Source organism: Trachypithecus francoisi, unplaced genomic scaffold (assembly GCF_009764315.1).
Source record: "Trachypithecus francoisi isolate TF-2019V2 unplaced genomic scaffold, Tfra_2.0 Lachesis_group7, whole genome shotgun sequence".
NCBI lineage: Eukaryota > Metazoa > Chordata > Mammalia > Primates > Cercopithecidae > Trachypithecus > Trachypithecus francoisi.
The window spans coordinates 13680578-13708240 of NW_022681472.1; the positions used below are offsets into that span (position 1 = coordinate 13680578).

The 27663-nt window shown below is 38.7% G+C and overlaps 1 protein-coding gene and 1 pseudogene across 2 annotated transcripts in view; one reads left to right on the plus strand and one right to left on the minus strand.

The window, feature by feature from the left end:
* Positions 1-649: 649 nt before the first annotated feature.
* UBXN2B (UBX domain protein 2B) overlaps positions 650-27663 on the plus strand; it is a 37464-nt gene continuing 10450 nt past the window's right edge. The window contains exons 1-6 of one of the 2 annotated variants that reach the window (XR_004435157.1): positions 712-855; positions 6421-6524; positions 20014-20164; positions 22626-22709; positions 23831-23940; positions 24290-24380. Coding sequence is in view for 1 of the 2 variants with exons in the window: in XM_033202209.1 (XP_033058100.1) it covers positions 772-855; positions 6421-6524; positions 20014-20164; positions 22626-22709; positions 23831-23940 (533 nt within the window). In the remaining variant the exon portion in view is untranslated. Of the gene's footprint in view, positions 856-6420; positions 6525-20013; positions 20165-22625; positions 22710-23830; positions 23941-24289; positions 24381-27663 lie in introns of both variants that reach the window. The other variant, XM_033202209.1, reaches the window with a different exon arrangement.
* LOC117079578 lies at positions 14039-17726 on the minus strand (annotated as a pseudogene).

Consider the following 27663-nt stretch of genomic DNA (forward strand, 5'->3'; position numbering starts at 1 on the left):
CCACTGTCGCCAGGATGGAGTGCAGTGGCGCGATCTCGGCTTACTGCAGCCTCTGACTCCCTGGTTCAAGCGATTCTCCTGCCTCAGCCTCCCAAGTAGCTGGGACTACAGGCACGCGCTGCCACGCCCAGCTAATTTACGTAGGTTTTTTTTTTTTTTTTTTTTTTTAGTAGTGACAGGATTTCACCACGTTGGCCAGGACGGTTTCGATCTCCTGACCTCGTCCGCCTCGGCCTCCCAAAGTACTGGGATTACAGGCATGAGCCACCGCGCCCGGCAGAGTTCTGCTTTTAACAAATTATTCCAGGCACTTTTTACAGTGTTTCCCACTCTCAGTGCCAATTCACGCTGTGCTGACGATGTACCATCCAATCCTTGATGGGAAAGATGACAGAATCGGACCAAGACTAGAAGGAGAGGTTGCAATTTTTCATCAGATGAAAAATCCAGAGAATGTTTTCATTGTTGAGCTAAATGAATCTGCAAGTCTACGCTGCCCTCTAGGGCGGCCTACAGTGCCTTTAGGCGGGTAGCAGGAGCAACACAAAACTTAATAGAGGTTTCCCTGCGGAGAAATTCCCCGGTCCAACTTACTTTAATGGAAAAAGGAAAACCCAACGGGTGGGTCAGCACCGGAAATGGGGGCGCGGGTTCGGGTAGCGGGGACGCGCATGCACCTTGCACGTCTCCGCCCCTCCTGCGGTTGCCAGGCAACCAGCTCCGGAAGTTGCGGGAGGTGCGTCCGCAGCTGGCTCCGCTAGCCAGCGGAAGATGGCGGAAGGCGGCGGCCCCGACCCCGGCGAGAAGGAAAGGAGGTCTTCCGGACCGCGGCCTCCGAGCGCGCGGGATTTGCAGGTGAGGCGAGCAGCTCGTGGAGGGAGCGCTGCGGTGGATGCGGGCTGGTGATGGCGCGGGCGGGTGCGAGTCGGAGGCCGCCTCTGGCCTCGGCGGAGCCTTTCGCTGACCCAGTCTGGGGATGGAATCGTGATCCCGGGCCCGGTCTCCCGACGTCGGCGCTTAGCACTGATGGTCGTGGACACAAGTGCTCGAGCCTCCAGCGCTGGTGCTTCGTCTCCCTTCCACCCCAAGTACGATGTAAAAATAGCTATTCGTTTAGAGTGACATTTTGCGGGTCAGTTGGTTGGTTCACGGGTTGATGCTTCCTTCTTGAGACTTACTCCAGAAGAAATGTTGCTGTGGCCGTAGGGAAGTGGGCAATCACCTGAACAGTAATGATACGTGATTTGTTCTTTTTTGTCTTGGATACTATTTCTGACTTGCTTACTTAAATATAAAAATGGTTCCATTTTATCAGGTGGCTTTTTCTTTTAAAGGGGTGAAGGAAAGCGATGCACGCTATGCCCATACAGCATAGTTGTCTAAGCTATGGTCTTTAAAACATTGCACACAAAAAACAGGGAAATAAAACTTCGTAATGTTGTGTAGGACACTAGTATTAGTTAGCTAAATACTAGTGCACCAAATCCCGTTTTATCAGATACGCCACTTTTCTCATTTTCGGCTTTTTTGTGTCTCATTGTAAGATTATTGATAAAAATTTAACAAGTAAATATCAGTAAGGAGATACTAAGGAGAATTTTGGTAGAACAGTTTTACTATATTACTTTACAACCACACTTCATTCTAATGTGAACAAACCACCATCCATTGTAACATACTGCCGGGCTTTGGGAATGTGGAAATAAGGACATCACATCCTTAGTCGGTGCTGAGCTCTATTGATGGCTATGTAAGTGTAAAAGACATTTCTACCTTTTGGAAACCTACAGATTTCTTTGGAGAAATAGGATATGAATACATTTAGCATAATATTTTAAGATGGAGTATGATTGGGTGCCAAAATAAGCAGTGCATAAAACGAAGAATTTGGAGACTGCAGAGATCAGTGTAAGTTTAGGAGGTGAACTCAATGTAGAATAGTTCCAGCTCACATAGTTGGTTCAGTAGTAGTAAACGATTATCAAGGGTTAGGAAGCTATTGTGTACCTCATCTTTCCTATTATAAACCCACATCTCTGAGAGGCAGCATGGAGTTAGTAGTCCCACCAATTTTGGTTTGCCTCTTAGTCCTGCTCCTTAGTAGTTTTGTGAACTTAGGAGAAAAGTCTTAACCTGTCTGATCCTCATATGTCTTCATTTGTAAACTGAGGAGGGTCAGGGTGCTGGTGGTGGTGTAAGGATTAAATAATGTTGTAAAGGGCCTATGCCAAATTCCTACATTATCCTGGTCAAGTTGTTGCTGGGCAAATATTTGGTTCCTTTTTCCTCAAAGGAGAAAGATGCTATAACTTTCCCTGACTAGTCACTTCTAATATCATTAAAGTTAATGCAGTGTGTAACTTAATGTCCTTTCCCTAATTTAAATCCATTTCTTCTTTTTATATGAAAAGTGAGAACAGCTTGGTTAATGACCACCTGCTTCTTGGCAAATTATTTGCAGACTTAATCCAGTGGATCAAAGTATGATTAATGTTTGGAGATACTCTGGTAGATGTTGCTAATTGTGAGAATGCCTTCGTTTCCACCCTAAGTTATGATGGGGATTTTTTTTTTTTTTATCTTCTGTCTACTTCTGGTAGGTTAGGACAGTAGGAATTTCTTTATGAATGTGATTTGGTGTATCAAGTACAGTATCTAAGTATTGATAATCTTTCCTTTAGAACTTAATATGAATGTGAAGAACTTGCAAAGAAACTTGAAAACAGCCAAAGGGATGACATATCAAGAAATAAAGTATGTATCAAAAGTTTAAAAGAATTAAATAATGTTCTTCCCAAATGGTATCTTGGATATTGATTATTTATAGATTATCTTGTTACGGTTAATCTAGAGGTGCTTATCTTAAAAGTTACCCAGTTCGTGCAGCTTTCAGTAGATATTTCTTTTCTAACAGCTTGCTGTAAGAGTCTTTCAGAGTGAGTAAAGGGGCAACATATTACTAATTGGAACAAGCAGAACTACCCCTAAGTAAGTGTATCTTAGCCGCCATGCAGTGTAGCGTTTCTCAGCATCTAAATCAGGAGGGAGTGTTCCAGGTGCCACCAGAGAAAAGCTACATAGTTGCTTCCCAAAAGGCTTCCCAGCCTTGGGAGCCCCCAGGTTACAAACTGCACACTCGTAACTCTTTTTTTGCATATCAGAGTAGATTTTCATAGCTCCCTTCATCCACCTCAAATAAGGAAATGGTCAGTGGGAAAGTTAGGGGTGGGACTGTTAGTGGCAAAACTAAGCCCAAAACCTCATCAATGTTAGATAGTATTTCTGAATTGCTTTCTCTTCTGGTGTCCCTCAGCCCATCCACACACAAGTTCATTAAGATATTTAGTTGTATACTCTGTCCCAGTTTTGCTCCACATATTATGTGTTTCTATATAGATTGGACGGGTAGGGAGTAAGAACAGGGATAACTTCAGTATTACTAGGGTTGGGATTGGATTTGTTAGGATGGACTCAATAGTGGGCACTATAAAGGAGAAGAATTAAAATGCCTGATAACTGTTGCCACAAGGACCCTAATCCTATTGAATATCATTATTCTGTATTGTTGATTCTCTAGTGTGCATCTATGACCTGGGAAGGCTTGTCAAAGATTGCTGGGCCCTACCCCAGAGTATGAGTCACTGGTTCTAGAGCAGGATTTAAGCATATGCTTTTCCTACAAGGTCCCAGGTGTCTGTATAATAATCATTTATTACGGCTTCTAGAATTGGTTACTCTAAGGCTGAGAATTCCAGTACTTTTAATGCTATATACTTGATTTTCTCACCCAATTCCTTTGCTTTCAGGTTTCAAGTTCTTCACATTTCAAATTCTGGAGGAAAGATTATCAATACTTTACTTACATAGTTTATCCTCTACATATTATTGAAACATTTTCTTAATAACATTTTGAGATTTTGTTGTTGTGTTAGTTTTGACCAGTACTTCAATTAATATTTATCAATTTAAATTATCATTTCCTTTTTTGATGTAGTATCGTCTGCTATGTTAAATAATATAAATTAAATTTCTTGGTAATATTTACTAATGAACTTATGCCATATGATGCCATATGGCATCAACTCCCTCTAAATGCCACTCATTTTCTTCTAAGTTTTTAATGATGTACTATTAATAAGTAGGATCTTTCAGCCAAGTAGACTCTTCAATACCATTGTCCTCATATTCCTCTTTTGTTAATGTGTGTTCCACATTCCATGGGGTCAGAGGCATTTTTGCTTTTTTAATTTATGTCACTAAAGAAAATTGTTATTTGATTGGAAGTATTTATTCAAATCTTGTTAAAGCAGAAAACATATAGCAAATATAACCCCAATTTAAAATCAATCTGTCTATATCTTTTTCTGATTTGTTTATATTATGTTCTTTATATAATTCAACGTGAATTTGTTGCCTTTTAGGTACAATATTAGAAACAATTTGAGAAACTTAAAATCTACTTGGGGAAATAAAACAGCAAAAGTACACAAGTAATGGCAACATAATGCTTAATATGAATGTCATTGGGGTTTCACGTGCTATGAGTATTTGAAAAAAGATATTAAGAAAATTAGAAAAGGTTTTGTAAAGGAGAGCTGAAATGGGCCTTTGAAATACAGATGACATTTTCATTGATGAGAATAGGAGTATCATAAAAGTAATTCATAAAGCTGACGTAATCAACTCAGAAGGAAATCCATAAAACAATACTACTTTAAATAAATTTCAGGGAGGTAAAATTTCTGAAACGTTTTGTCCCTAGTCATCAGACTTTGTATGTGCATGTCTGTCTGTCTCTCTTCTGTCATTTGTTTTTTGTTTTGTTTTTTTGGAGGGGATGGGGTAATAAAGGACCATAAGGAGATACAACACTGTGGGAAGAAAAAAAAATCTTGGGGAAAAGGAAATACTGATAAAATCATTGCCAAACACTTAAGAATAACATCTTCTAGTGATGGAACACATGCTTTGTGCTTTCCATACATTATTTAATCCTTCAAATGACTCTGTGGTGATTTTTTATAGGCATTTGAAGATGTGGTAACTAAGGCTGAGAGAAATTAAATAATTTGCCCAAGATCACACAGTAAGTGCCTAAGTTAGGATTTAAATTCAGTCCTTTTAGATTACCAAACACTTTTATGATTCAGATTTCTGGCAAATCTGGTACAAATATGAATGTTACTGAATGTGAGAGGGTAGGGGGAAAAAATTAGAAGTCTTTCATTTTGTTTTATTTGTGTATATTTTAAAAGTTGACTAAGAGAATTTTTAACGAATTAATGTTGCCCCAATGCCCTGTTCTTCTTGGAGGTAGTTTTCATATCATTTATGTGTCTAAAAGGAGCATTTTAATCTGTTTTTTTTTTTTTTTTTGGTTTTGGTTTGTTTTTTTAAAAAAAAAAAAAAACGAGATTATGGTAATGCCAATTATAATTGAATAGCCACAGGATCATTAAGGAAGGTTGTTGAGTTATCCAAAGATGTCAAAAGTCAGAAAAAATTCTATACAATACTGAAATATTATATTACTTTTTAAAATTCCATTTCAAGAACAAATATAGTTTTATTTCATTTTGAAATAAACTATCCAGCCAATATCTAGGCTGGAGTGCAGTGGCCGGATCTCAGCTCACTGCAAGCTCCGCCTCCTGGGTTTACACCATTCTCCTGCCTCAGCCTCCCAAGTAGCTGGGACTACAGGCGCCCGCCACCTCGCCCGGCTAGTTTTTTGTATTTTTTAGTAGAGACGGGGTTTCACGGTGTTAGCCAGGATGGTCTCGATCTCCTGACCTCGTGATCCACCCATCTCGGCCTCCCAAAGTGCTGGGATTACAGGCTTGAGCCACCGCACCCGGCCGGTAATATTACTTTCTAAATGGTATATAAACCATATAAAATTTATAGTCTTGTATTGTTCAGAAACTTGTTTTCCTAAACAGGTTGAAATATATATGTTTGGTAGACTTTTAAATAGAATACTTCTGAAGTTGTTTTATGTGCTTGGAGTTTGAAAACTTGAATAGCTGAATGAAACTATTTTATGAGATCTGATGAAAGAAGCTGACATTAGTGTGAATATCTTCAGGCATTCTTAAAAGAATTGCACCTGAATTTTAGGTTTAAATTTGAAAATGGTTTGTTACCTAAAACAGATTTTGACACTGTTGAATAGTTAATTGAAAATAATCAAGTAATTATTATAACTTAAAGTTATTCTAATAGATGTGGCATTTTGGTTAGTTCCATAAGATGAGATGCGGTAAGTTTATCTCAGAAAGGAATCATCTGAAGCATCAGCTTTTTTCATGAAAAGTCTTTACCACTCAATTTTAAGTTAATGTTCTATACGTAACTTCTAGTTGTAGTTAAGAGGTTATTCCTAGTGTTATACTTTGTAACAAGCCTGTTATTATGTAGTTGGCCTTGGCAGAATTGTATGAAGATGAAGTGAAGTGCAAATCTTCCAAGTCTAATAGACCTAAAGCTGCAGTCTTCAAGAGCCCACGGACACCACCTCAACGGTAAGTTTTATTTTGTTTTGTTGTAAAAAGAAATTACAATTCTTTCTAAAATTTTACTAACTTCAAATTGTTTTAAATGGCCTTTTTCAAGGTTTCTTCAGTAATTTTTAAAAATTATTATTCCAAGGGCAAGGCAGATTTGGATAAAAAAGAAAAGATTAATATCATTTAGTTGCTATTTTAAGAACTTTTACAATCACAAAGCTAAAAGAAACTTACGGAAAAATTACCTTAAAATACCTAATATTTTGGTAGGTATCATATGAAATTATATCCTGAATACTGTTTTTCTTGGGCACAGTGGTTCTTTAATATTTTTTGAGTTGTGGGACTCATTAAGGGTCTGATGAAAGCTGTAGAATTCTCCTCTCAAAACAACTTTCATGTACAAGTTTGTCATTCGTTTTTAAGAGTTTGTGTGTTTCTTGAAGCCACTCCATGGAGCCTCTGCTGGTCTTTTGTCCTCCATTTAAGAATCTATGATTTTTGAAGTCTGTCTCTTCCTCCTTTGGGTGATGATTCCTCCAGTGCGTGACATCCTAAATAGTATTTGTTGTTATTAAAATCCCCGAAGTATAAAAACAACCAACTATGAAGATTTAAGAGATGAGAATCAGGTGTATTTTATTGCTGTGAGTTTTCTTGTTGCCAGGAATATTTTCATTTACATCTTTTTAGTACTGTAAGTATCATCCCTGGGAAAGAAACGTCAGTTTTCCCATTATATCTTATTCTCAGAAAGTCCATTTTGTAAGTTTTCAATTCATCAAAAATCAAGAGTAGTAAATACTGTGTTTACTTCACTTGTATTCATCAAGTTGTCAAAATGTTACATTGAACTTGTGTACACCTGTATTCTCTCTCTTTTTTACTCAACTATTTGAAAGGAAATTGTAGCCATCATGACACTTCACTTCTAGATACTTCAGCATGCGGCTCCTAAGAAGAAGCACACACTTAAAAAATTGATAACACAGTACACCTTACAAAATTAATAATAATCGAGACGGGGAGTGTTGACTTATGCCTGTAATCCCAGCACTTTGGGAGGCCAAGGTGAGCAGATCACTTGAGGTCAGGAGTTCAAGACCAGCCTGGCCAACATGGCAAAACTCCATCTCTCCTAAAAATACAGGAATTAGCTGGGCATGGTGATGCGGGGCTGTAATTCCAGCTACTCGGGAGGCTGAGGCACAGGAATCACCTGAACTTGGGAGGCAGAAGTTGCAGAGAGCCGAGATGGTGCCACTGTACTCCAGCCTCAATGATGGAGGAGGACTCTGTCTCAAAAAAAAAAAAAGAATAGTAATTCTATGATGCCATTTAATGTATAGTCTGTAGTCAGATATCTCTTATAGCTTTTTCTTTGGATTTAGGATTCAACCAAGGACATTGCATTGCATTTAATTATTCCTGTTTTGAATTTCTGAATACAGAGAATTCCCCGCACCTTTTTATTGTTGTTTTTAGCTCAGCTGCATAATCTAAAATTTATTATGTTGACTTTTTTAGAGAGTCTAGGCCAGCTGTCTTATAAAATTTCTAACATTCTAGATCACTGTTTCCTCATGATTCAATTTTTATTAGAGTTTCTGTCAAGGATGCTAGATAAGTGATATAGTCTGCTATTTATTACATGACAACAGGGGTCATAATTTCAGGATTTTCCACCATTAGTGATATGTTCATTTGGTTAAGGTGCTGACCTGTTTGTCCTTTGTAATCAGCAGGTTGGTATCTTGACACTGTTTGAACATCCTATTCTTTCATGTAATTCTTTATACATACAAAATACTGTGTTTTTAGCTGCTTCTTTAATTTGTATGTTCTCCCAAGTCTTGAAAGTGCTTAATATATATCTGTGTACTTACATTTTACTCACCATTTGGCCACTGTTTCCCCAGTTTGAACATAAATTGAATGAATTAATATTCAAGTTCTTATCATAAGATTGCTGTATTAATATTTTCCTTGCTATTCAAATATAATCACTAAGATATTTCAGTGAAGGGTTTTCTTTTATGCTGTCTGAAACAATGTCGTCATTAATAGGTATAATTCAGTAAACCAGTTTTTAAGGATTTTGTGCCTCACATTTGATCTCTAGGATAATTTATCTATCAAAAGAACTGAGCTTCCTTAAAATATATAGGTTGAGACGTAAACCGTGTTGAATCTGTTTATAATAAAATGTATAGCAAATTGTTTGCAATCTTTTTTTTCTAAGTATGATTTTTTCTAATGCTAAGTGTACACTTCCTTTGACTTCATATTCAATATCGAAATTTTCCCAGTTTCACTGTAGTTCTACGGATCTGTTTGGTACAGAAAACAGTGCTTATTTTCATGGTCCACCTCCTTTGGTCTATATTTGAAATCAAAACAGTTATTGTCTCATTGTCACTTTAAGCCAAGATAGTTTCATTATCTGAAACTCTGGACATAAGATTGTCTGTGTTTTTAATTTACAAGAGGAGTTACGTAATCTACAGAAAGACTCTTAGGATACAGTCTGATGCCTGTTTTGACATATTCATTCATGAAAAGTTACATATCACAATCAGAACTTAGATATGTCCTCTACAAGTCATTATATAGTAGTATCGCTTTGAGAATTAAATGAAATAAAGTGGATAAGATGCCTAGCACAGAGTTGATACTTAGCTGGGCCTTAAGAGGATTTAAGGTACTAGGAGTTAGATAAGCACAGAAGACAAGGGACAAAATTCCAGGAACAGAGAGTCACATGGTCAAAATGACCAGAGGAACCAGAAAAGGAACGAGCAGAACTTTAGTAGCTTAGTAGCAAATAAGGTTGGATAGATGGGGGTGCAGCCAGGGAGGCTTTCATAGGCACGTGACCTGTGCTATTGCACAAGGCCCCATGCTTAGAAGGGCCCTGTGCTTGGAGTAATGCTTTGCTGTTACTGTTTTGAAATTCTTAATTGGTTTTGAAGAAGGGAACTTGCATTTTCACTTTGCACTGGGTGCCACAAATTATGTAGCCAGTTCTGGATACAACCTTGAAGACCAAGAAGATAAGTTGCAGCTGTGTAGAAGGCAGTGGAAAGTCAGTTCCTCTTTTAATAAAAATTTAACGACAAAACTATAGTACAGTATGTTAAAGGCTTTGACTTGAGATAGGCATATCTCAGTTATATTTTTTTTTGTTTTCATATAAGAAAATGGTTTTTTTCCTAATTTTTAGTTCCCATACAGTTTACAAATACACTTTTACTCTGATAATACAGCTTTGCAACTAGCAAAGCCGTTGCTGTGACACCAATAAATACAGGTGGGGAGACAATTAACATCCACTAATGTTTCTCTGCATAAAGTATTCTTTTAATGTCATTTTTTAAAAAACAGTTGCAGATAGGCTACATAATATACGTAGGCAAAAAGGCAATTAAGTGAATCTCTTGAAACACTAAATGTATAATAAACAGCATATTATCAACATTTACATGATTCACTTCAAAATGATAATATCCTGAAACGTATTCCTTTTAAAGGATAGATTTATTAATAAAATATTACATATCTTTTAATACCCTGGTACAGTACTTCATATACTGCAGGAAAATTAATTGTAGGTCTAGTCATCAGCTTAATCAGGGATTCCTTTCCCATTAGCTTTTATTAATAAAAGAATCACAATTAGGTCATAAACAGGCAAATTATTAATTACATGATTTGAGGCTTAGGATAAAAACTGTCAAAATTAGTTTGATATACAGCAAAGTTACACGACCCACTAAAACCAACTGTTCAATAGTTTTTGCCTTGTGTGAACTGCCTGTAGTGAAAAAGGAACAAATTTTTAATGAAAGATACAATAAACTATATTTTGGAACTTTTTAAGAGGAAGAAGGAAAAAATATTTCAACAAAATTAAGGGCAAATACAGATCCTAACAAAGGCATTCTGACATCAGGGAGGCCATGTGCTTGCTATATGTAAAACTTGATTCCCCCAGCAACATACAGAAAATAAAAACTGCACTGGCTTTGTAGTTATGTCTACAGTCTAAGTTTCCCTTACGGATACTAAGCTGCAACAAAACACAGTTGCAAACCTTTCCATATCCCCCTGTACTAAAAATAACTCAAGACATTATTAGTTCTTAAAATCCCCAATAAAATAACCTCTAAAAACTGTCTTGACCATTTTCATGACTGTTTCCCTGAAGCAACTGGGCTCTTTAAAGAGTGCACACACACCAAGAAAGTCCTACATGTTTTCTCATCCCCATTTAACCACATTTGAAAAGACCTTGATTTCAGTGGGAGAGATGACTGTAAGTTTCAGGAGGGCCACACACTAGACATGAAGCACCTTTTAGTTAGTTTTTTTTTTTTTAAGTTATTAAGACTGTGAAATGTCTTTTTTTAAAACCCCAATACCTTGTGCCAGATAACTCTTTTACCCCAAAATATAAAATCCTATGCTTATAATTTTAAAATCCTCAGTGAGCTCTGGAATATTGTGCATATTTAATACCTACCAGCTACCTAGAAGTAGACGGCATCTATGTATTTGTCACACCGACTTTCCAAATAACCTGATTCACCCATCACTGACTGCTCTGGCCCTGGGCTGTCTTGACTTCTTCAGAAACCACCTCTTTGGAACTTTAATTTCCACAACTTTTTTTAAACCTGCACCTTGAGCTTTCTCCATCATCCCAGCCTGCCTGCCTGATGCCATCCCATGTAAAGTAACCTCATCTGAGAACTTGCAATCACCTTTTACCAAACACATGATAAGCCTTAGCAACCTAGGGACTATGATAACTCTGGCCTTGGCCTGAGTTTACATAAGAACATGATAGTTTGCTGACCTTGTGGAGGGAAATCTAAATGAAATCAATATAACAAACAAAGCTGGCCAAGATCAGTATTTCCATTCTGAGTATTAAAGCAACTGATCTTAAGCAGCAGGCAGAGATGTTAATGCAGGAGATATATTTGTACAATCAAATTCTTGTGTACTGGTGAAGGACTTTACCCTCAAAGTCAAGTCGAGACAAAACCAAAGCAAAATGGAGAATGAGTCAGTGTCACAATGCAATGAAAAGAACAGGATTCAAGCTTCTTGCTGCAAGTACTGAACTGGAGTCTTTTTCTTTACAAGTTTGACTGGAAGACAGCAGTCATGACATTTCCCTAATAAGGGAATACCTTTAGGCCACACCTGTGTTCTGAAGCAATTCAAAGTCCAGTGAATATTGGGGTGCGGGGGTAGGGGCTGATACATATTTTGTCAGTGAGAATAGCAGCCAAACTAACTCAGAGTCTTAAGAGACTGAGAGACCTCAGAAAGGAACTACTACCAGGGCTGGATCTAGGCCTTCCTTTCAGGAGCCAAAGTCAGAAGAATCCAAGGAGACCATAACTTCACGGCAAAGATGCCATAGCATTTTATTACTGTCACAAAAGTCAACCAATGATATTTTCATTGAAATATCCGCACTGAATGATGATTCAACATATGAGGCAAAGAGGGATGTCTTTGAAAAAGGCACTTAAGGTGGAACGTTCACAAATCTTACCATTTGGGTAAAACAAAAATGAGCTCTTTCAACCTTGCTGGAGGCCTGTTAGGGCTGTTCGTTCTCACTGTGGCCTGACTAAAAACCAGTGGCATCAAGAAAGAGTCACATTTCGCAAGTCTAGGGGTGCCCCAGTGGATGGTGCTGCTCTCAAAAGCCCTGTGTCCCTAAACACATCCATCCTCACAAGATCAGTTTCTACAAGTGCTAGTTCCAAAAATAGGCTCAGGATTGGCAGAAATCATTCAGGAAGCTTCTTGAAGCTTTATTTCTCAGTCTGACTTTCAGCTTGTCTCAGCTACTGTAAGCAGCTTTGGCTTCCCAGGGTCACTAGCAACTTCTGCTTTTGCTAATATCCTGGTTTTCCATATCACTGGTTGTGACTATCTGTTAGACTAGTGGCCCCCCAATTAACTGCACCTCCACTTCACACTCTTTTTTTGAATCTGGGCTGGGCATGTGACTTGTTTAGTAAGTAGAGGGCATACTCCAGCTGTCTTCTGATTAGAAAAAATCATCATCATCTTTATCATCAATAGAGGGCAGTAGAAGGGAAGCTGCGACAATTCTGGACTTCAGTCTTCAGAAGGCCTGGCCACTTCCGCTTTTGAGCTCTTGGGAGCTCTGAGCTGCATGTCAGAGGTCTAGCTACCTGCCAGCCAGGCCACTGAAAGATACTACACGAAGAAGGAGAGACTCAGGACTGCAGGCAGAGAGAGAAGCCCAGCCATCCCAGTCTCTGCGCCAACCTGCTGACCACATGAGTGGCAGCCTACAGGCTGGCAGAAGAACAGCCCAGCTGAGCTGAACCCAGATTGAAAACAGTTGGGGGTGCAGTTTTTTTTGTTTTTGACACAGAGTCTCGCACTGTCGCCCAGGCCAGAGTGCAGTGGCGTGATCTCAGCTCGCTGCAAGCTCTGCCTCCTGGGTTCATGCCATTCTCCTGCCTCAGCCTCCTGAGTAGCTGGGACTACAGGCGCCCAGCTAATTTTTTCTATTTTTAGTAGAGACAGGGTTTCACCGTGTTTACCAGGATGGTCTCGATCTCCTGACCTCGTGATCCACACGCCTGAGCCTCCCAAAGTGCTGGGATTACAGGCGTGAGCCACTGTGCCCAGCCGGGAGTGGGTTTTTTTTTTTTTAAGACACTAAAGTTTTAGGGTAAGTTTGTCAGCAACATTTGACAACCAAAAACACTGGTTATTCATAGATACCTTTTTTCTAAGTAGAAGACAGTTACTCAAATGCAAAGAAAATATGGCAAACGTTTTTCCACCACAATTTTCTCAGTCAACAGCCTAACTATAATTGGTCGTCGGCTGGGAAAAAAAAAAAGCCACACCTCTTAATTCATAAATATCCATGATTCTTTTTCTATGACTCTTTAATGCCAATGCAAAGGTAGCCCAGTCAACTTCTGACAGTCTCAGGCACTGGCTTAATTCTCATTTGGCCAAAAATATAAGCCATCAAAATGAATTATCCACTATTGGATACATGATGGTAAATGAGATTGTTCTCACTTTTCTAGGACATTGTTACTTAATTTTCCCAAATCATTTCTTCTTATCCCCCACAATGAGGGAAAAAAAATTAAACTGGTTAAGTTTATAAAAAGGAAAAAAAAGCCTATTACTAGAATTTGAATCTAGTAATTCTAATTTGAATAGAATTTGAAATTGTGTGAATATAGCACACAATTTAACTGCTTCCTCAATTTAAAACAAAATTCTATAAAATGTTGTCTACATTGTGGAGATGATTTCTTCTTGTCTGAGGAAATGAGTAATTGGGAAGCAGGTATCGTTGAGTTAAAATACAGTGATCTTTAAATGGTTTCAAATTTTGCTTATCAAAAGGTAGTCAACCACAATGCAAGCCTTCCAAATCCAAATTCGGTCTTCACATAAACTTTCTTGCGAAAGTTTGATCTTTTTAGGGAGAGGGTGAAAGTCCACATCTATTTCTGTGCTGACGTTTTGGCAGGTTTTCTCATCTGAAACTCTTCTGCTGTTGGCATCAGGCCCACGTTTTCATGGACTCTAGTGCTGTCTTCTCTCATTTTTCCACAGCGTGGCATTGGAGTACAAGGTGGAAGGGGGCTCTGATCTCCACTCATCTGGTCCGCTAGAGAATACTTAATTATTTGTATATTCGTGCCCTTTCTTCTTGCTTTTCTGCTCTTCAATCCTGCGCTGTAGTGTTTCAATATAATGCTGGACCGCCATATAGATAAATCGGTACTGTGCTTCTGTCTGGACCATCCCTGACCTCTGAGACCGCACCATCTGGATGGTTTTGGGAACGTCAATGTCGCAGTCAACACCTTTCTCTCTGATGATGTCAATTAGAATATCAATCACAATGTATGTCTCTGTCCAGCCAATTCCAGCACTGCAGTACACCACGACCAGCCCTGCATCCATGATGCTCTCCCGCTTATGGTGCACCTCCTCCAGGAAGTCTAGCATGCTGCCGGGGTCAATGGGTACTCCGTGGTCTGCCTAGGTCCGAAAGTGGTATTGCCAGACCGTTCTCTCCATATTCCCCTGTCCAGCCTTTGAAAGTTTAAGTTCTCTTAGCGTATATTCATGAGCGGCGCTTTTTTTAACGTTCCTAACACGCATGATGCCATATTCTTTTAGAGCATACTCATCAGGCAAGTATTTGACACATTTACTTTTTCCTCTCTCCACTTCTTTCATTGTCATGACAATCACTCGGGAGTTTTCTTGGAACACCATCCGCCAAAAGTCGTTCACCATGTTTTGCAGGCAGCCTTGTGTGGCAATGTAACTCTTTGTGGGCTTTGAATTGTTACACTTGGTTTCAAATTCAGGCATGATGATATTTGCATTGATGTCCTGAAATGGGCTCATTGGGATCACCATCGTGTAGAACAATCCTTGTATGATCAAAGGGCAGGATGTTTTTATATCTGTTTTTGTTTTTGTCTTCTTGCCTTTGACCCTCTTTTGGCTGTAGAGAAGTTTGCATTCCTGTTGTTGTAGTGGCTCAAATTCTTCTCAGAAGCCTTGTTTGACTTTATCTGTGGTCTCAGCTAATTTGCTTAGTTCTCAAACTCTGCTTTCTATTTCAGCAGCATTTATACGAGTCGTGGTAAAGGGCTACAACATCTGTATATATACGAGTCGTGGTAAGGGGCTACAACATCTGTCAAAGAATCAAACCATTGTCCTCCACCAACATCGTATTTCAGTTCCTGACAGCAGATCATAACATGGGTCACTTTAGTCTTACCGTTATTGCTCTCCCCTTTGTCATCACCGGTGCACACAGAGAGAACAAAATCTCCAAGGTGGCTCTGGCTCTCTCGTACAAGAAAACTACCATGTTTTCCTTTTTCAGTTAATAATTTCTCTTCTTCTTTCCCAGAGAGGTGTCCATGAAACCACCTTTCAGAGGTAGGATCTGCACAGTTCAGAGGATATTTAAGCTCAATAACATCTCCATTCTTCTTTTTTAATTGCCTGTGATATTCTATGTAATACTGGACCAACTCAGCCAAAGTGGCAAATTTCTCCCCTCCATACAGGTCATGGAAATCACCAGTGTTCTGAATCTTTTTATTTATTTGTTTGTTTGTTTATATATTTTTGAGACGGAGTCTCGCTCTGTCGCCCAGGCTGGAGTGCAGTGACACAATCTCAGCTCACTGTAAGCTCCGCCTCCCAGGTTCATGCCATTCTCCTGCCTCAGCCTCCTGAGTAGCTGGAACTACAGGCGCCTGCCACCACGCCCAGCTAATTTTTTGTATTTTTAATACAGACGGGATTTCACCATGTTAGCCAGGATGGTCTTGATCTCCTGACCTTGTGATCCGCCCGCCTTTGCCTCCCAAAGTGCTGGGATTACAGGCGTGAACCAACGCGCCTGACCCGGTGTTCTGAATCTTGATGTGGGTGACAGCTCCATTTCTTCTAACAGAAAGTGTGTAGTCTCCAGGGTTACTTTTACTAGCCCTTGCGAAAAAACTGCCATCAGCTCCTCTTGTCAACAGTAGGTTTTCTGCCTCTACCCCAGTGATATTTGAGTGAAACCATCTTTGCGATGTTGTGTTCCTCCTGCCCTCCGGCTCTGTGATGGACCCACTCCTTGGTCAGGCTCCGCTGGGCTCGGTCACATCAGGCTGGCCCGAGGGAGACCCGCTCAGGACCAGACGTGGGACAGAGCCAGCCGGCTGTGCACAGACCTCACTCCAAGCCTGGGGATCCTGGAGACTGCAGCCGACCCCTGTGCTGACTCACTCCTCCTCCCTGTAATTTTTTTTTTCTCTGTCTTCTAATAAGGTTTTGCCAATTGGCAAGTTATTTAAACTTCTTCAGTCTTAGTTTTCTTACCTGTAAAATAGGAATAATACCATTGTTAGGAGGGTTAACTAAACACATAGTCATCCCTTGATAAATGTTAGCTATTACTATTCATTTAGGAAAATAGGACTGGCAATACTATATAAAGTTAATGATGATGGGGAGAACAGGATAAAGAGGGAAAGAAATCAAGACAGAAACAATTGAGGTAAACTAAGGAATGAGGTAAACAATTTTGGATTTAAGGCCAAGGACGGTGGCTCATGCCTGCCATCTCAGCACTTAGGGAGGCTGAAGCAGTGCACATCGTTTGAGCTCACGAGTTCAAGACCAGCCTGGGCAACAGGGTTTAAACCTCATCTCTACAAAAAATAGCCAGGTGTGGTGGTGCACACCTGTAGTCCCAACTACTCGGGAGGCTGAGGTGGCAGGATAGCTTGAGTCCAAGAGGTGGAAGTTGTAGTGAGCCAAGATCATGCCACTGCACTCCAGCCTGGGCAGTAGAGCCATATGTTGTCTCAAAAAATATATAAATAAATTTTGGATTGAGGTAGTGTCAGTGGAATGGAGAGAAAAGGGTGAAATTAATGCAGGATATTTTCATAGAAAATATGTAATGTAATGGGATATTATAGAAATGTAATGACATGGGATATAGGGAGTAAGCCAGTGGGAAAGAGAGAAAACTTAAATGTTTTAAATTTGGGATACAAGAAAAAGTATGATTGTTAATGGCAGGGCTTATGTGTGGAAATAGCTTCAGTTTTGGAGATGAACTTGATTAAAGTAGAACTATCTGGCAGGTGCTTTTAAATTCAACACTGGACCATAAGTGAGTGGTAAAAGCATATATTTGAGAGTCATCTGTATAGAAGAGGTTATCTTTAGCGGTGGATAAATATTTTGATGATCAAATGAGCTTAAATAGAGGGGAATTGAAGTCAAGGATATAGGCATATTTATGTAAGAGGAGGAGGAAGAACTTCAGTAAAATAGAGAAGGAGATGTTGGATCCCACTGGGCAAAGAAACAGGCAATTTTGGTATGATGAAAGTCCAGGAGAGAGTTCAACTATGAAACGACGGAAGGGAGAAGAAGGATAGGCTCAAAAGGATCAAATGTTTCAGAAAGTGGGTAATAACTGAGGAAAGTCTTTCGTATTTGGCAATGAGAAGGTAACTCAGAACCTTTGAGAATTCAGTAGCAAACCTTGAGATTCAGTAGCAAAATGGGAGCAAAAATCTTACCACAGGGAGTAAATGCATGGGAAATGTGGGCACCAGTCACAGTCAATATGTTTAAGGTTTGGGTAGTCATCATTAGGAGCTAAAAAGATTGAAACCGCCCAACTCTTCTGAAGTTGGGAACATTATCAGTGGGTAACCCCTATCACCATTTTCATTCAACTTGTACTGGAGGTTTTAGTCAGCTCAATGAGATGAGAAAAACAAAAGTATACAGATTGGAAATAAATAAAATAAAGCTCATTATGTGCAATGACGTAATTGCATATAAAGAAAACTATGAAAGACTGGTTCTTTTTCTGATTCCTCTGGTCATTTTGATTTTTTCCTCCTGTGTACCTGTTCTTCATTCCTAAAATTTTGTCCCTTCTGTGCTTATCTAAGTCCTAATGTCCTAAGTCCTTTTAAGGCCCAGCTAAGTACCAATTCTGTACTAGGCATCTTTTATTCCTTTTCATTTATATTTAATAAGTTAGTTTGAATGAGTATAGAGAATTACTTCAGCAATCAGTAAATATCGTTGCCCCAAATATTCATGAATAATTAAAGTTGAGGACTTACACTGCTGGATACAAAGACTTATTGTAAAGCTGCAATAGTTAAGAGAGTAAGAACTGACAGTAGACCATGGACCAAAATAAGAGAACTCAGAATCATAGACACACATAAATAGCAACTTGATTTATGACACTGCAAAGCAGTGAGGGACAGAATTTCATTATGTGGTACTGGGACAAATGGACATTTATATGGAGGAAAACCAGTTCTTGTCCTCTACCTTATACCACCTACAACCATTGCATATGGGTTGTGGATCTAAATACAGAAATTAAAGCAATAAAATTTCTGGAAGAAAATAGAATATCTTTATGACCTTAGAGTAGGCAAAGATTTCAAATAATAAAAACCATTAACCATAAAGGAGATAGGAAATCATTTGCTATGACTGATTTTTACAGTAAGGTCTTTCTCACTGAGATAAAAAGGAATGATTATTCACTTTGCCAGATTAGAGATGTGGAAAGCCTTGAAGGTGACTTCTGTTCCTCACTTCCAGGGCACTCCAGAGAGGGGAGGAGTGTTACAGCAGCAGACAGCTGCAGCAGGAAGCATTGCTTTGCTTTGCTTTTCTGTGTTTGTCGTAGCTACCTAAAATAATCTGCTTCTAACAGTAAGGCTTGTTTTAAAAGCCAACTAGGGCAGTGTTCAACCTTGCTTGCTACCCTGGACCCTTGAGTGTAAGCTTGGGAGGAAGGCTTCCATAGGCTTCTGCTCTAGATAAATTTGGACCCAGTGTACTTCTCCAGAGCACTGGCAGGATGAAGCCCCAACTCCACCTTCTGCAGTTTGTAGGGTTTAGTAGGGTTCTCCTGGTGTCTTCTTGTTCTCCATCCTGATGGATCTTTTCCTTCCTTTACTGCAAAGTGAGAGCTGGTCTGTTCTTTCCTCTATCTTATTCAGTTTTGCATATATTCTAATTTAGGAGAAAGCCTTGAAGGTGAATTACGTTCCTAGTCTCCAAGGCAGATATAATTTCGAAACCCCGTTGTTTTGTTCTGTGTGTCAATTCAATGTGAATTTGGGACTGATTTGGAGAGTTATAAGTATTTTAACAAATGAGGTTTGATTGTCTTCTTACCCTGGAAGTCTCCATATTGATACTTCATTGGTTATAGTTTCTGATATTCTTGATAGAAAAAAATCTTGAAAGATAAAAGTAGGTTATTAATCTTATGTAAAGGTAATTTTTGTGTTTCCTAGGACCATTTATGAAGTTGGAGTCAAAGTAGAAATTGGTCGCCAAAAAATTAGTCTAAGTTATTTACTTTTAACAAACACAGGGGGTTATAAGGGAGTAGGTCTCTTTTAAATCCAGAAATTTCTGAAAAGTAAATCCTCTATAGATAACCCTTTAGTTTAGAATTCGCTGTTTATACTGTCTAAAGCTAGAGATCTCGTCACTAACTAGGTCTCTACTGAGTGTGGCCTTCTTAGGGAGAAGGGACTATCTTTTGATTGTTGACACTGCTTTCCCTTCTACATCAGAAGTGCTGAATTCGTGAATGAGATGTATGTGATAAACAGTTACAGAAGGCTGAGGGATCAGCAGGCAAGCCAGTTACCACACTGGAGCCTGAACTTGCCCTTAGAATCAATCTCTGCAAACTCATTGAGAAAATATGTGATCTGTTTCCTATTCTTTTCCTTAATCCCATTTTAAAAATTAAATATTCTCATAGAAGTCAAAAGAATGCCTCTTTTTAAATAAAATACTTTTATTTTCATAAGAGTATGTAGCTTTTTACTTTAGTTTATGTCTGTTATCCTAAGTTTTTATTGATGAACTAAAATGTTTAAAGGTTTTACTCAAGTGAACATGAATACAGTGGATTAAATATAGTTCGACCTTCAACTGGGAAAATTGTGAATGAACTTTTCAGAGAGGCAAGGGAACATGGGGCTGTCCCTCTGAATGAAGCCACAAGAGCTTCAGGTGATGATAAATCTAAGGTCAGTGAAACTAAATACACTGTTTTTATATTTTACCTCCTCTTTCATTTTTATATTATTTGCAAACATTGTTTTTCTAATTGTATATTTGTTTTAAATATTTGTTTCATATTTATAAAATTATTTCTATTAATGATTGAAAGTTGAGACAATTTCTTACATTTCTGAACAACTTTTTAATTTACCTTTTAATTACGAAATAATGAAATAATTAGTAGAGTCACAGGCATTTGCAAAAAGAATACAGGGAGGTTTCATGTACCTTTCACCTAATTTCCCCCAACGGTTACATTTTACATGATTATAGTATAATATGAAAGCCAGGAATTTGGCATTTCTCTGTGTCTGTGTCCTTTTATCATATGTGTAATCACCCAACTGAAGCTCTTCTTCATAGCCTACCCATTTGCACTCACACCCACCCCGTCTCTCCTACCATCCCTAACCTCTGGCCAATACCGGTCAGTTGGGTTTTCATCTCTGTAATTTTATCATGTTAAGAATGTTACACCGGCCAGGTGTGGTGGCTCATGCCTGTAGTCCTAGCACTTTGGGAGGCCAAGGTGGGCAGATCACAGTTCAAGACCAGCGTGGCCAACATGGTGAAACTCCTGTGTCATACAAATGGAGTCATACAGTATGTGACCTTTTTGGAATAGCTTTTTTCACTCAGCATAATGCCCTTGAGATCTATCAGAGTTATTGCTTGTATCACAACTTTGTTCCTTTTTCCTGAGTAGCGTTTTATGCTCTAGATATACCACAGTTTAACCATTCATTTATTGAGGAATATTTTAGTTTCCAGCTTTTGACTGTTACAAATAAAGCTGCTGTGAGCAATTGGGTACAGGTTTTTTTACTGACATGTGGTTTTATTTCTCTGGGATAAATGCTCAGAAGTGCTATTGATAGGTCATACATTAAGTGTATGTTTAGTTTAAGAAACAGCCAGACTATTTTCCAGAGTGGTTGTGCCATTTTGTATTCCCACATATATGAGAGAGCAAGTTTCTCTGCATCCTTTTCAACATTTGGTATTGTCACTATTTTTAATTTTAGCCATTTTGATGGGTGTGTGGTGATAACACACTGTGGTTTTATTTGATTTCTCTAATAACTAATGATGTTAATTTGCATTTTCCTAATGGCTAGGGATGAACATCTCTTCATGTACTTCCTTGCCATTATGTGTATTGTTCTTTTCAAGGAAATATCTCTTCATTAACTTTTCCCATTCTCTAATTGGATTATTTTGTTACTGTCGAATTTTGAGAATTCTTTGTATATTTTAATAGGTATGGGTCCTTTGTCAGTTAAATGGTTTGCAAATATTTTCTCTCAGAATGTCATTTGTATTTTTATTCTCTTAGCAGGGTTTTTCACTAAGCAAAGGAAATAGACTTGGATAAAGTCCAATTTATTCCTTTTTTTTTCTTTTATGGATCATGCTTTTGCTGTATTATCTAAGAACTTTTCACTTAACTGTAGGTCTCAAATATTTTCTCCTTTGTTATCTAGAAAAATGTTACAGCCTTACTTTTAAAGCTATGATTTGAATTTTTTGTATAAGGTGTGAGGTTGACACCCGAGTTTATTGTTTTGCTTATGGATATCCAGTTGCTCCAGCATCAATTCTTGAAAGGCACTCCATTCTCCATTGAATTGCTTTTGTACCTTTCTAAATTTCTTTTTTTTTTTTCTTTTTTAGACAGGGTCTTGCTCTATTGCCCAGGCTGGAGTGCAGTGGCGCGATCTCCGCTCACTGCAAGCTTCACCTCCCAGGTTCACGCCATTCTCCTGCCTCAGCCTCTGGAGTAGCTGGGATTACAGGCACCCGCCACCACACCCGGCTAATTTTTTATATTTTTAGTAGAGGTGGGGTTTCACCGCGTTAGCCAGATGGTCTCGATTTCCTGACCTCGTGATCCGCCCGCCTCTACCTCCCAAAGTGCTGGGATTACCAGCATGAGCCACCTCTATACAGCTTTTATAATTGTTATCATCTGACATAGTATTGATATACTAAAGACCAACAGTTATGTGTCTTTTGTGGTATAATTTCATACATTCTTGTAAGTAGCATTTCTCATCCTGGAATTTCTCCTTCAAAATCATTTGGGGAGGTTATCTAAACTACCTGATGGCTTCGGGTATTATGGTTCAGTAGATTTGGGATATGCCTAGGAGCTGTCTTTTAAAAAAACCTCTATGATAATTTTGACATCCATTGTTGAGAACCACTGCTCTAATGAAACTTAAATTTTGGTTTTCATTTCGTTATTCGTCAATGGTTTGAAATTATCTTTTAGTCAAGTCTTATGGTAATTTTGGTTCTTGAAGGTTCCCCAATATGAGCCACGTTGGCTAATTAGAATTCATGTAGCTTTAAAATACATATCACATAATAACTTTTTGCTGAATAATCCTTTGTGAATTTTAACTCATTTGCTATGTATTTTAGTCATTTACAGGTGGAGGATACAGATTGGGTAATTCCTTTTGTAAGCGGTCTGAATATATCTATGGAGAAAATCAGCTGCAAGATGTAGGTACAATAATCAAAATGAAAAAGTATAAATAGTTGCTTCTAGTTACTAAAACTGTTAGTTTTAAAATTAAGAATTGATAATAAAAATATAATATTTTTGTTACTTTTTACAACATGGGTTAAAAGGACCAATGATGTGTGAGTTTTCAGTCTCGATTTTTATATTTTGTATCACAATTATGCCTCGCACTTAGAGATATGTAACTATTTGTTGAAAGAATGTGTGATTCATTGTCCATATGAATTTGCAGCCAGGCGTGGTGACGTGCATCTGGAGTCCCAAATACTCCAGAGGCTGAGGTAGGAGGATCACTTGAGCCCAGAAGTTCAAGGCCAGCCCAGAAAACATAGCCAGACCCTATCTCTTTCAAAAAAAAAAAGTGTTTAAAAAAATGAACTTGGGCCAGGCACAGTGGCTCACGCCTATAATCCTAGCACTTTGGTAGACTGAGGTGGGCAGATTGCTTGAACCCAGGAGTTCAAGACCACCCTGGGCAACATAGTGAGACCCTGGCTCTTTAAAATAAAAAATCAATTAAAAAAAGAAAAAGTAACAAATATATAGTTATTATAATAAATGACATATTTTCATAATCTAAAATGAGGTGAGGTATAAATGTAGAACACCTAAAGTCATTCTTTGTTTCTATGGCCTTTTGAAATTTTGGAGTTTTAATTTTATTGTAGACATTTATAGTTTCTTGGAGGGTCACTGGAAATTCTGTTCCCCTTGGCATGGATATTTAAGCTCTGTAGCAAAGAAGAGTATGGGTGCAGATGAAGGCAAATGGTGGGAATCATGGGGTGCAGCTCTTCTCATTGCTTTCATTTTCTAGTGAACCATCCACCAATAGTACTTCAAGGCCAGGGTCCAGCTGTGGGACCTTTGGTATTTGCAACCATTGTCAGTTTGTTAAACTGAATGCAAACTAGCTAAACAAATACGTGCGGTTTCATTAGTGTCTTTCACTATGAATAAAGAATAATAGAAATAACTCCATATTTTAAATTAAGTAAATACATTTTGCAATATCACATTTGGAACTTAAAATTGTTTGGGGGAGATGTATTCTTATATATATGTGAATATATATACATTTTTTTTCTATGCCCAAAAGGTTCAGATTTTGCTTAAACTGTGGAGCAATGGTTTCAGTTTAGATGATGGAGAATTGAGACCTTACAATGAACCAACAAATGCTCAATTTCTGGAATCTGTTAAGAGAGGGTAAGATGTATTATTTGTATTCTATTTGTTACGTAGAGTGGGACTTATTTTCTTAACAGACTATTAATTTTTAGTGCACTATGGGTTTTCAAGAAGTAGTTCCTGGAATATATTAAATAAGTGGTTGCTGGGGGTGTAGGTATTCTTAAGTTTTATAAAAGATATACTGCTATCTGTAAGTCACTGGTTCTTAACTTTGTGGGCCGGGGCATTGGACATTGGCCCATTTTAAAATCTGAGGAAACTATGAACCCAGCTCCAAGAAGAAACATCTTAATGTGATAATCAGTAAATTAATTAGTATGTAGCTACCCACCCACTAAGCCACTGTCCTGCTTACTGTTGACAGGGTGACTCTCATTGCATGTATGCCTGAAATTCAGCAACTTATGTTAGAAATCTTTTAATGTGGCATTACTGCTGGCAGAAGATTTCAAAAGGTTAGTTTGAAGTTACAATTTGTGAAAGTAAACTCAGATATTCAGTGCTCTGACCCATCCAAAGAACATTGTAACTTACCAGCTCTTCTTGCTAAAGGATGAGGAATCAAATGATTTTGCTATGATGATAAAAGCTTTTCTGTGTTACGATTAAACTAGCTGAAAGTGGGGTTATTTCTAAGTAGATACACAACTAAAGACATAAAGTTGAGCATAAACTGGGAAATTAAGTTGTAGGAAAGGATCAGAATTATACTGTATATAACCAGAGTTATATATACGGGGTTATACTCCATAAAGGAATAGCAGGTGGAGCATTTCCAAATGTTGAAATATGTCCAGGATGAGTGGCTGACATGGAGTGGAAGTTAAATTCACTGGAGTTGAAGTAGTAGAGGAACTCTAAAGGAAAGGTATTTTAGAAGACTAATTAGCATGAATTTTGAATTTAAATTTTATACAGATACTGTCAGGATACCAAACAAAGGCAACAAATGCCGTAAGAAGTATGCTGAAGTCATTGGGAAAGGTGGGAAGCTGTCCTAGGAGGCGCTATATGGGGGGCGCAAATACAGGATATAATGGTGTAAGTCAGTGCTGTGGACTTGAGACCTGCAGAATCACTGAGAAGAGCTGCTTGCAACTAGGTGGGGGAAGTTTTGATTGGCTAAGTGAAGACCAACGTAACTATAGAAATTGATACTAATTTCAAGATAGTGGAAACAACATATTGAGAATGAATGTTCTATTAAATAGATAAAAACTAATTTATTGTTAAATAAAAATAAACCATAAACTTTGTAGGCTAATGTTTAAACAAATGTGGTATATTAAAAGAATTTTAAAATTTGAGCCACACCATATCTGCAAATATAAATTACGATCAAGAAGAGTTTTAGAAAAGACTCCTTAAAGAAAATGAGTAATGTCAGGTAGGGCTTCTCAGCTATGTAAGACCCATTGTCTCCTTTTTATGAGAAATATTTTGTAAAACCATCTACACTATCCTCAGAGAACTCATAGATAATAATTATGTATATGATTTTCCAAAAGAAATTAATATTCTACCTTAAATATATTGAGGAAATAATTTGTGAAATGATACATGTTTTAATATATAAATGCCCTGATATGACCACACAGCACACGTAAGAAGCAGTTCGTTTGTACCTCTATGCAATCTAGCACTTCCCATGTAAATGTGACAGGTATAAAAACAGAAAAATGAAGTATATGAGGTTGTCAGCTTAATTACTGCAAGTAGCTTGCATTCAAGGACTTGGTAAAGGTCCAAACAAAACAAAGTACAGTATTCCCTCACTTCACATGGTTGTACATTCCTGGAGATTTCGAAGTATATTAATATAATAGCCTAAACAATGTGTTTTGCTTGTATATGAGACAGAGTTAGGTTTTAGGATCAGACAGTATTATCCACGTGACTCCCTGGAGGGCACATAATGATTCTTTGGAACCCAAGACAAGTCTTTCTCATGTAAGACAGATCTCCTGTTGCAGTGCATCTGACATCCCTACCTTGACACTGAATGACAGCAGTGCTCTCAAATCACCCCATGATGTTTAGATGGTTTAGATGTTGTGTCCTCCCCAAATCTCATGTTGAAATGTGACATCCACTGTTGGGGGTGGGCCTGTGGGAGGTGTTTGGATCATGGGGTGGATCCCTCACAAATGGCTTGGTGCCATCCTCATGGTAATGAATTAGTTCTTGGTCTGGCAGTTCAAGTGAGACCTGATTGTTTAAAAGAGCCTGGAACCTCCCTTTATCTCTTGCTTCCACTCTTGCTGTGTCATACACCAGGTCCCCCTTTGCCTTATACCATGATTGTAAGTTCCCTGAGGCTTCACCAGCAGCAAAATCTGGTACCGTGCTACTTATACAGCCTGCAGAACCATGAGCCAAAATAAACCTTTTTGCTTTATAAATTACCCAGCCTCAAGTATTCCTTCATAGCAGTACAAACAGACTAATACACAAAATTGGTACCAAGGAGTAGGGCATTGTTCTAAATATACCTGAAGATGTGGAAGCATCTTTGAAACTGGGTAATAGGCAGTGGTTGGAAGAGTTTGGATGTCCTTGAAGAAGACAGGAAGACAAAGGAAAATTTGGTACTTCTTAGAGACTTCTCAAGTGGTTGTGACTAAAGTATTGATAGAAATATGGGCAGTGAAGGCCAGGCTGATGAGTTCTCAGATAGAAATGAGGAAGCTATTGGGAACTGGAGTAAAGGTCAGCCTTGTTATGCCCTAGCAAAGGACTTGTCTGCATTGTGTCCATACCCTAAGGCTTTGTGGAAGGTTAAACTTAAGAGTGATGATCTAGGATATCTAGTGGAAGAGATTTCTTTTTTTTTCTTTTTTTTTTTTTTTTTGAGATGAGTCATGCTCTGTCACCCAGGCTGGAGTGCAGTGACGCGATCTTGGCTCACTGCAACCTCCACCTCCCAGGTTCAAGCAATTCCATTTCCTCAGCCTCCCAAGTAGCTGCCCTGTGCAGCCTCTGGACACTGTTCCCGGCATCCCAGCTGCTGCAGCTCCAGCTGCAGCTCCAAAAGCCCCAGGTATAGCTTGCGCCTCCATTCACTCTGAAGGACACAAGCCACTACTGTAAGCCTTGGTGGCTTCCACATGGGGTTAAGCCTACAGGCGCACAGAATGCACAAGTGAAAGAGGCATGGGAGGCTGCACCTAGATTTCAGAGGTCCATGCCAAAGGGAAATGTGAGGTTTTAGCCCCCAGACAGAGTCCCCACTGGCACACTACCTAGTGGAACTATTGGAAGGGAGGTGCCACTTTCCAGACCCAAGAATGGTGGAGCCACCAGCAACCTGAGCCTGGAAAAGCCACAGGTACTCACCTCCAACCCATGAGAGAAGCCACAGGGCCAGAGCTGCCCAAAGCCTTGAAAACCCACCTCTTGCACCAATATGCCCTGTATGTGGGACATGGAGTCAAGTATTATTTTGGAGCTTTAAGATTTAATGTCTGCCTTGCCAGGTTTCAGACTTGTGTGGGGCCTGTTGCCTCTTTCTTTTGGCAGATCTCTCTTTTGGCATGGGAATGTTTACCCAATGCCTATACCACCATTCTATCTTAGAAGTAAATCGTTTATTTTTTATCTTACAGGATTGTGGGTAAAAAGAACATGGCTTGAATCTCAGATGAGATTTTGGACTTTTGAGTTAATGCTGGAACGAGTTAAGACTTTGGGGGACTATTGAGAAGGGATGGTTGTATTTTGTGATGTGAGAAGGACATG